The following is a 10,885-nucleotide window of genomic DNA, read 5'->3' on the forward strand; positions in this document are numbered from 1 at the left end:
GTCATAAGTTGTGGATCAATGTTACTTGGTTAGTATCTAATGATATATTTCTTAAGATTAACACACGGTCTGGCACATTATACTGCCAGAGTTTTCTTTTAACCGAGCACAACTAATTCTTCACTAATGAGCAAAAAAGCCATATTACAACTGTGCAAATCAGCAGTTTGGTTTGTTTAGAGACAAAGACATCAGTGTTAGGTCAGGTCAGAGGTCGGCACTTATTAAACATGGTTAAGGTAATTTAAAATAGTGTGGTTTTACAATATTTACCGGAAAGTTGTTTCACACTAAACTGGAACTCCTCTCTACTGTGGGAAAGTCCTTGGGTTTGTTGACCCACCCATCCTTGCACCCCAACCTTCTGCTGGCAAACGGGTTTGTGTGTCTAAATACAGGTTACAGTGCTATTTTTGACACAGCTGCTACATGTCACCCCCTCCTACTACGTTAAAGTCGGTCGCTTGTTTCTGCTTTTTCTGCCCACAGACTACTGACAGTACATCTTAAACAAAGTCCATGCATGTGCCCATAATTGATAATACTGGTAGGATATTTTAATCTATTTCAAGTTGTCCCCTAACATATTCATTGTCTTATTTAGATAACCCCAGTAACTCCGGCCCTTATAAAAACATGATAAAAATTAACAATGACCCGTTTTGCTCTTGGAAAGGAAAGGAGCCATAAAAGCTGGTTTTCCTTAATAAGCAATAAAACACTATGTAATTCAGTATGGAGAAACTTAAATGTTCTGTGTACTAATGGGACATTGCTTGGAACATCTGAGTTGTAGTTGGTTGAACAGCAATCTAAATTTTAAAAAAAAATGCTAAAACATAAAAGCTAAATAGCTTAAAAGACAAGTAATAGTTGCTTTTGTAACTCAATCATTCAAATATTTGTTATACATGACTTTATACTTTGTTCACATTGTCTTTAGTCATGGTTTCTTAACTACATCCTTCCAGTGAATGCATATTACAATGGAAACATTACTAAGCTACACCACAATACTATATCATTCTAAAGTAAAAGACGTCTTCACTGATACTGAACTTTCTTCTTTTGGGTCTGGTTTAAGTAGTACATGTGAATGAATGCCATTACAGTTCCCCCTGACTTCCTTAAATTAAAACATGTCTCTACTTCTAGCAGAAAAATGCCTCCAGATGACATCAATTGGAGGAACCCTCAGTTCAGATTATGACATCTTGTTGCTCACACTATGGAGTTGGGAATCATGGTCAGGCTGCTTTTCCAGAGTTCCATCAGATAACATCATCTCTCCTCCTTGACCTCCCCCTCCATCTCTCCCATTTCTCGCTTCTTCTGCTGTGCACAGGTAAAAGTGCTTCATCTAATTATCCTGTGGTCAGATCAGCCCCATCACAGCGTTAAACGTTTTTCACTATGTACTGCATTAATGCTGAATACTTGTTTTATCTGAGGTCTAGGGGACTTTTTGTCAATTACTTCCTCCCATTGCTGCATTGCTGCAACATCATTGCCACATTTGTTGCCACTGTACTTGATTGTTTGAAGTTAGCTGTACCCATAATTAAATGGGTTTGTGATCACAGTTTCTTATGTTTCTAAAAAATCAAAGATTTGCTCATTTAATGACTAAAGATTTGCATGTAATCCTTACCACCAGGTGTCACCAAAGTCATTAAATTAATATTTCCATGGAGCTCACAGTGTGTGTTTTTGTAACAGATTATAACATAGAAACTATTTGACTTAACTGCTAAGTAATCGACTAAAGAAGTCTCTTGACTTGTTGCTGCACAGATGAACTGCCAGTGTAAACACTGCCATTATTAAGAAGCTATAGCAGATAAAACTACTGCAGATCCATTCATTTGATTTATTAATTTAAATGAAGATATGAGACATGAGATAGATGAGATATACTTTTCTGACTTACTTATACTTTTCCATGCTGTCTTTTATACGTTATCTTAACAAAAATGTTTTAAATTAAACTGTTCGTCCAGCTTACAGTGACCAAGGAAGACTTGCCCATCCCTGTAATAACAAGGGGAGGGGATGATCTTTCCAGTCTCACTCCTAATTTAGTATAAATTGTTGGAAGTGACCAGCGTCAGTAAATCTTAACAAGTGCAATTTTTTTGCCAATAGAAAAAGGATAAATTGAAAAACGACAAATAGATTGTCCCGAAAGAAAAATATTACCTGATCACATACTCTGAATTATAAACACAAAGTCCACTGAGAATCTTTAATCTCTCTGTCTCTCTCACTTTATTTACCATTATTATGCAACAGCCCACCTACAAATGCAGCTTCCTGCAACTTCAACACACACCCCTCCTGATACGCACACACATAAATCCACCTCTTAAAAAGAGGCACTACTACGACTAGCTCTGACATCCAGCCAGCTTGCAGCACAAAGAGAAGGCAATGAGCAGCGGGGTGTGGTTTCCTACACTGGGGCTGGTGATCTGGCTATGTTGCCTGGGGCCAAGTCAGGAGGGAAAGATTCTGGTTGTGCCTGTGGATGGAAGCCACTGGCTTAGCATGAAGATACTAGTGAAGGAGCTCGTCCACAGGGGCCATGAGATCTTGGTTCTGGTGCCTGAAACCAGCATGGTGATCCATGGCTCAGAGAACTACAAGACTGAGATCTACACTCTAGCATACACCAAAGATGAACTGGAAGAAAAATTTAACAAGATGAGGGACGAAGTCTTCCAAAGAGCACCAGGAATAATGGATTTCTTTCATAGCGTGCAGCGTTTTGTTGAGTTTACTTTAATCCAGATGAATGGTTGTGAAAGTCTGCTTAACAATCAGTCTCTAATGACCAGACTGAGGGGAGAGGGCTTCGATCTTGTGCTTACAGACCCCTTCCTTCCCTGTGGATCCATCCTGGCTCACACCTTTTCCATTCCAGCTGTTTATTTACTGCGTGGACTTCCATGTGGGCTGCATGTACAGGCTAACCAATGTCCCTCTCCTGTTTCCTATGTCCCTGTGTTCTCTTCTGATAACACAGGTGTTATGACCTTTCCCCAGAGAGTCAAAAACATGTTCATTTTTTTTATGCAGCCCTATGTATGCAAAATGATTTATGCCCACTTTGATGATCTGGTCAGCAGGTATTTAGGAGACATCACAACCTACAAGGATCTCATTAGTCATGGTGCTATCTGGCTCATCAGAGATGACTTTGCTTTTGAATGGCCCAGACCTCTTCTGCCAAACATGTTTTTTGTTGGAGGTATCAACTGCGCAAAGAAAGCACCTCTTCCACCAGTGAGTATTTCAAGAATGCCAGAATAAGGAAGCATGCAAAATATAAATGCTTAATATAAACTCTTAAGTAAAAGTCATATTATTAACTCAGCGTAGATTATTTAAGAGCTCATTGTTACCAATGACTAGAATAAATAAGTGAATAAAGTTAGCTGTTGCATGAGACTCTGAATCCAGACACCCAAGGTGTCACATACTGACACTCTGTCAAAGCCTATGATGTCTCATGAATACCCACATGGGACCCTTTTGCTTCAGCAGCTGACAAACAGGGATTGACTTTCTCAGATTAGTTAGAAGGACGAGCCTCAGAAGTAAATCTCTTTGTTCTGCTGCAACTGCTACATTTTGAGATTTACACATTTCGTGAGCTAATTTTGGTTTCTGCTCAAACCTTCTTGCAGGACTTGGAGAAATTTGTGAATGGCTCAGGAGAAGATGGCTTTATTGTCTTTACTCTGGGCTCAATGGTTTCCAACATGCCTGAGGAGAAGGCCAAACAATTCTTTGATGCCTTTCGGCAAATTCCTCAAAGGGTAACAATGATCTTAACAGATTAAGTCAACTTACCTAGATCAGGGGTGTCCAGACTTTTATTAATTGGCTTTTAAAACTTGAGAATGAGAAAATAGCCAAATGTGCCACTTGACATGCTTTTGAACCATAATAGCATGGTAGCTGTAACAATTTGGCTGACAACAATTAAGTTAAAAACATGTTCAGTGTTTTTAAATTAAATGTGTCGGGAGTAACAGATTGTCAGTTTTAAAGCAAACTGTTTTGACACATTACAACAACATTGATTAAGAACTAATCTTACATCAGTACATAAAGTGCTGTAAGTACAAAGAGATAGTCATAATCATTGACTTTTAACTCTTATTAGCGGCTGTTACAAAAGAAGAAGAGGACAGCTACATATATAATCCAGGCAGTGTTCAGTTTCTAACATGGAGCTGATTGGAAAGTCCAGTACTGTACTGGACCCTTACTGTTTTACAGTACTGCAAACCCACTCAGGTTATTTTAGACTACAGTCACATTTGATCTTTCAGTTACTTAATTTAAATATCTGAAACACCCAGAAACCAGGATTTGTGAATTTGACATTACTAAAGGACAGGTAGCATAACAATACTGACATGCAACATTTACACTGTATATATATAATGAGAATATGAGGAATGTGGAGACCTGGTGTTTGTGCACTTCCATCCTTATTTCTGTCCACATTATTCCAGCTAAGAGTCTGACAATTACTTCTAACGTTTTTTTGTATAATTGTTAGATTTACAGTTCAGCTTGGTCATTTATGTTACATCCCAAGTGTCGCTGGTTGTACTGTATTGTGGAGCCATTTTTCTTCATTCAGTTAAGATCTATATATAAGATCAACACCTATATTTGGTGTGATGTGCTGCATGCAATTAATTAAAGTAAGCAATCTGGTAGGGTGTGTTTAAGAGTAGGCCATGGCCACAGTGGGCCCCCTTATATTTCAAGAGACAAATTGAGACCTTTATCAGACATAGTGCCTCTTGATTTTTGTGTTTTTTTTAGATAAAGCATTAACCATATCAAAGATCTTTGAGACACAGCAAACATTTAAACATTAAACACAGATTTTATCGCTTCGTCTGAAAACCTACTCTAACTAAAGTCATAATCAGGTTGGACCACAGAACTTTAACCCTATAAAGATATCAAACTCAGTTTAATACTTAAACAGTCAGCATATCAAATTTAAAGACAAGCACGTGTCATTTGTGTTTCAGGTTCTTTGGAGGTACACTGGAGTCCCACCTAAAGATGTTCCAAAAAATGTCAGACTCATGAAGTGGTTACCTCAGAATGATCTCCTAGGTGTGTTAAGTTTGACCTAAAACTGCATTTTGTGCCACTTCTATTGGGTTGTGGTGATTAGGAGTGTAATTCTATGCCAATTCTATGCCATCAGCCCATCCCAAGGCTAAGGTGTTCATCACTCATGGAGGTACTCATGGCGTCTATGAGGGCATCTGTAATGCTGTGCCCATGTTTATATTTTCGCTGTTTGCGGATCAGCACGAAAATGCACATCGCATGGTGACCCGCGGCGTTGCAAAGACGGTCACTATTCATGATGTGACAACTGAAAGAATAGTGGATGCACTAAACAAACTTATTCATGATAAAAGGTAAGACCCATAGATAAATATTTAACAATTTACGGTTGTTTAAAAAGTAATAATATTCACCAACGAAGTAAACAATACAAACTAAGCATGTGGAGTAAAGAAAATCACAGAAAGTGAAAAAAACACTGTAGAAAGTGACATTTGCTGTTAAGTGTTGATTTTTACATTTTAAAATATTTACATTTTTGTCCCTGTAAATCTTCTCAACTTTTTGCAAATTGGGTTGTAACAAAAAAATTGCTTCTCTCCAGCTACAAGGAGAAGATAGTAAAGCTGTCTCAGATACACCTGGACCGCCCTATCGAGCCTTTGGACTTGGCTGCTTTCTGGACAGAGTTTGTGATCAAACACAAAGGAGCTGCACATCTAAGAGTAGCTGCACATGACTTGAACTGGATTCAGTACCACAGTCTGGATGTCATAGGAATTTTACTCATCATTCTCCTAACTGTTGTGTGGGTGATGCTAAAATGCTGCTTGTTCTGCACCCGGAAGTGTTGCAGGAAGGGAGCTCCAAAGACAAAATCCGAATAAAGTTTTTAACACAACCTTCATTAGGCTTTATAAATTCTGTAATGAAGGAAAAGAAAGTGATGTGACACTGATCTAATGAACATCGCAGCAGCCACACTGGAGGTCTACAGGTGTTGGCGAGAATTCTCAGGAACAGCTAATCATATTTGTAAATTTACGCTATTAAAGGTGTTGTCTCATTAGTAAGGAGAAGTTTTTTCTTTGTTTATTTAAAACAAGAATTTGCCAGAACAGGCTAAACTAATAGATCGTACAGTGTTTATTAGAGTTGTTAATTTCACGAAGAAACCGAAACGGCTCAGATGCACACGAAACCTCCTCCTTTGCTACTCCACTGAGTGAGACAGAGGTCAGGCACAAAGGGAGGAGTGCAGCAGAATACACGTCCGGTGTGGCACGCCTGTTAACATCTAAGTGAAATATTTAATACTGACTTTTCTCACCAGTGGTTAAATAGTAGATTAGAGAAAAACAGGCCCCCGGGTTAAGATGAGCAAGCAGAGCTCTTTCGGAAGCAACAGGGTTAGGGGAAATCCTGGACAAACACATACTGGGAATACCAAACCATTGCTGGTTCATCTGCACCTATTTAAAAGAACTATGGCATGGAATTATCGTCGTCACCTAGGCATCCCTAGAAAAAACCTACACCTTGTAAACTGTTACATACATTTCAGTAGTTGGTCATAGTCCTACATTGTTCTAAATAGTCCTACATTAAACGCTCCATTCAAACCGCCATCAAGCGGACAATAGAAATAGAACAGTCTCATCAGCTCCCATTTTAAGACCCTGCTGCTTTTTTGGTCCAGGTTTAATATTGCTAATGCTATAAAAGTGTGTGATCTACTGTTTGAGTCATACATTTCAGTAGATTTTCAGTAGAGTTTTTCTTGCTAAATGTTGTTTTATAATCACAAACTAAACTCAGAAATAATGGCTTAAATGGACTTTCAATCTATGTCTATTTATTAAACCAAAGTCCAAAAATCCTCAGTCTCTGAAAACCATTTAGTGGTCTCAACACCTTCAGCAAACGTCCCTACTTTAAAAGGATACTTGCACTCTAAAGTAAAATTAAAGTAAAATAAAAACCATAACAGAGAAATGTGGATTGGATATGTGGATTTAGTTCAGTGAGAGTCATGTAAGTATTTTTATACACACTGTGGTAAGTGTGACCTTGATACACAGTTTCCACTTAATTCTATTCCTGCAAACAACCAAGACAACAGACAACAAAGTCTGTTTACCGCAAGGGCAAAACTTGTGTGTCGAAAATGTGTCATAAAAGGGTGAAAAGCTAGTAAAGCAAGTACTTGAAATTTGTACTTTAAACCTTTGAAACAAATGTAGATTTTGGGGCAATTTTGCAAATTTGAAAATACATCTACAATGATCTGTGTAAAAGATTTTCAGATTTCAAAACTCTCTAAAGTTTCTGTTTGTGAACTAAACTGACAAGTTGTCAGTGTCGTTGGGTTTTAGAAAATAGTGTCAGTCACATAAAAAGTTAAAAGGTGTGATAGCAACTTGTCTGTGCAAGGATGATGTTAACACCTTTCCACCAAGTTTCCGTTGTGGGGGCTGACTACAAAAGTTGAACTTCAAGTCATACTGTTCAGTTTTATCTTCTGTACAATGACCATGATCCACATGTTCTGTGTTCTATTTGTCCTACAGCTCGTCCCCATCACTGGTAAGATCAGATCCTTCTCAAAATCATTGCTGGATTAAAGAATTGTTTATTTTCTTTTTGCTGTTCCATAATGATAATGTGGCTGATGAGAAAGTTTTCTTTGGTAATTTGTCCACCTTCTCTCCTCATGTAAGGGGCCACTGAGAGCGGCATAGTAGGTGGTGAAGTTTCAAAGCCTCATTCCAGACCTTACATGGCATCGCTCCAGGTTCAGAGACAACATTTGTGTGGTGGGATTCTTATTCGGGAAGACTTTGTCCTAACTGTAGCGCACTGCCACCAGTGAGTTTGATTTGTGTCCGTGAAAACAAGAAAACATGAGTTTAACAAGTTAAACTGTGGTCTTTTTTAAAATGGGAAAACTACACATATAACAAATATTTTCATCTTATTTATTCTCTTGTTTCTCAGACAGCAGCCCATGACAGTGGTACTTGGAGCACACGACGTAACCAAGGAAGAAAAAAGTCAGCAAAGGATCAAAGTGGCTAAATACTATAAACATCCAGATTTCAGAGGAAAATATGACTATGACATTATGTTAATTAAGGTAAAGTTAAATTGTCTATATTTTAAAAGAAGGAACTGTATTACTCTCTAAAGTATTTTTCATAATGTCGTGTTAGTTTCATTTTTGGAGAGTTAGAGCTGCACTAAATCATTTTCAAAGGATGTGGTGTTGATTTGCTTTACCTAAAACCTCAGTGTTGCTGTAAGAAAGAAATTAAAAAACTAACATGTCTCCCACAAATTGTTTCTTTTAATGCACAAAACAAAGAATAAAAACGGATTTAATATATATATAGTGTAAGTGCATTAATTTGTAACTCTACTTCTGTGTTGTCTTTTACAGTTAAAAAAGAATGCCACACTGAACAGGTATGTGAGACTCATTGACCAACTACCAAAAAAAGACGAGAAAATACCAGCAAACATTAAATGTTTAGTTGCTGGTTGGGGAAAAACTGGAGTCGATCAGCCTACATCAAATGTACTGAGGGAAACCACAGAGAAGATACAATTCAGCGTTGAGTGCAACAAAAAATGGGGAGAATACTTCAACCCTGCTCGCATGATATGTACCAAGTTCACCAAAAAGACAGGAGGGATTTGTCAGGTAAATAAACTGCATTGTTAGCAGAAGTGCAAATTATCATATTTCATGACAAAACTTTTTTTTCCACAACTTGATTAATAAAGAGTTGGCTCTGATTTTTCATTTTTTTTCCAATCTTCATAGGGGGATTCTGGTGGGCCACTCATCTGCAACAACAAGCCTCAAGGTTTAACAGCTTTTACCCTAGAAACGGATTGTAATGATCCAAAGTATCCTCATGTCTTCACCAAAGTCAACTTCTTTCTTTCCTGGATTAAAAAAATATTGCAGGTATAGGTGAAAGATGTGTGAGTAAGTGAAATATTGCCACTGCTGCTTTGTCTTCACTTCCTTGTTAAATAGTGTGGCTTGTTCATGCACACAGTATATAAAAGTTAGAAATTCAAAAAGCTAATATGTTTTACGTGCAAAAAAGCCCAATTTCTTCTAATGTTTAAAATCTAAAGTAAAATGTCATATAAAATTGGGTAATTTAAAACAAAATGTCACTGTACTTTTATTTCCTCCTCCTTTATTTTTATGTCTAGCCATAGCATCTTACCAGAGCATGTCTCTTAATCCTTTAATTAACTCTGATTCTTCATTCACTGCAAAATGTAGATATTTATCTTTATTATATACATCAAGGTTCATTAGCATAAACAAAGAAATGATAAAACAGGTAAACAAAGTACAACAGTGAGTGTGATGCTTGTGGTGTAATAGCCCACATGCATTACAACAAACCACAGGCCACTGCAGTTGCACCCGTGTCTTGTCAGTCATAGTGCAACGTTTTAAAGTTGAACCGCTTTCTGTCTGTGAAAGCCATCATCTGCAAAGAAAGTGAAAGGAGCAAACTGCCTTAAAATAATGCCTGTTCTCATCTGTCAATTATCTGTGAATTAAAGTTTTTGGAGGATTTCTTTTCACAATAATACTTATGACTTTGTAATTTGTTAATGTATGAAAAATGAATAAATGCATAAAATCTCATTATATAAAACTCAACTGACTTGGATCTCTTGTGAAATATCGCTTCTCTATAATGTGGAAAGGTGTTGAAGACATTTTCAAGTCTGTTTTATAAGAACTCACAACCACTCAACATTAAAAGTGAGAACGTTGTACTATTAAAAATTTTAATTTCTGAACTATTAATTGGAATAATGTAAAAAAGTTTTACACGGATTTACAAAGTTGAAAAAATTTTACTACTCAACTTCCCTCTACATAACACTATGATAAGACATACAGTAAATAAAATTATTGTAAATTAAAGAAAGCAAATGTCAGAAGATATAGATCAGAGATGGTCCAGTTACCATTGTAAACATTTGATGGTTTATGGTCCACTCTGAAACCATGTGCATCCATGTAAATGCTGATCTCATTTTGACTATGTTAATTAGTTACAACAATCTGTACAAAAAGAACTCTGACTTATTCACCCTGTCAAAGAACCTGCTAAGCTTCACTGCATTTGACGTAGGTATCAAGGTATCTCGGGTTGGTGCAGTCCTGTGAAATCAAAACAGTAGTTTAGTGCAAAATATCTCTTCTCTATAACCTGCAAAGGTGTTGAAAACATTTTCAAGTCTGATTTACAGAAATCACAATCACTCATCAACAATGAAGGGGAAAACTTACTAACAAACATGATTCCTAATCTATTCCTTTGAATTATTTGACAAAGCTTTACACTAATAAATCACCAATAAAAAATGTTACTACTCAAATTCTTTCTACATAACACTATGATTTGAAAAAGACATAAATAACATTATTGTAAATTAAAGAATGCAGCTATAGATCAGAGATGGTCCAATTACCATTGTAAACATTCAATGGTCAACAATGGTCCACTCTGTAAATCAACACCACAGAGTGCATCCATGTAAATGCTGATCTCATTTCGACTATGTTAATTAGTTACAACAATTTCTAAAAAAAGGACTCTGACTTACTCACCTTGTCAAAGAACCTGCTAAGGTTCACTGCATTTGACGTAACTGCAGCAAGGTATCTTGGGTTGGTGCAGTCCTGTGAAATCTAAACAGTAATTCAACCACAAACCTCAAGGAAAGTAAGTCT

The 10,885-nt window shown here is 37.0% G+C and overlaps 2 protein-coding genes across 3 annotated transcripts; both read left to right on the forward strand.

Annotated features, from left to right (window-relative positions):
- The first annotated feature begins 2,341 nt into the window (after positions 1-2,341).
- Positions 2,342-7,340, forward strand: LOC137133625 (UDP-glucuronosyltransferase-like). Of its 2 annotated transcripts, XM_067517421.1 has the most exons (5): positions 2,342-3,285; positions 3,690-3,821; positions 5,061-5,148; positions 5,243-5,462; positions 5,714-7,340. In XM_067517421.1, exons 1-5 carry the CDS (start codon positions 2,431-2,433, stop codon positions 5,994-5,996), a joined length of 1,578 nt encoding a protein of 525 aa, XP_067373522.1. In that variant the 5' UTR covers positions 2,342-2,430; the 3' UTR covers positions 5,997-7,340. The 2 variants fall into 2 exon arrangements, with proteins under 2 accessions (XP_067373522.1, XP_067373523.1); XM_067517422.1 differs by lacking the exon at positions 3,690-3,821.
- Positions 7,341-7,500: 160 nt separating this feature from the next.
- LOC137133627 (mast cell protease 1A-like) lies at positions 7,501-9,807 on the forward strand. The gene is made up of 5 exons (XM_067517424.1): positions 7,501-7,695; positions 7,830-7,977; positions 8,107-8,245; positions 8,549-8,812; positions 8,936-9,807. Exons 1-5 carry the CDS (start codon positions 7,638-7,640, stop codon positions 9,086-9,088), a joined length of 762 nt encoding a protein of 253 aa, XP_067373525.1. The 5' UTR covers positions 7,501-7,637; the 3' UTR covers positions 9,089-9,807.
- Positions 9,808-10,885: the final 1,078 nt, after the last annotated feature.

The sequence above is a fragment of the Channa argus genome, chromosome 9, assembly GCF_033026475.1.
Source record: "Channa argus isolate prfri chromosome 9, Channa argus male v1.0, whole genome shotgun sequence".
Lineage (NCBI taxonomy): Eukaryota > Metazoa > Chordata > Actinopteri > Anabantiformes > Channidae > Channa > Channa argus.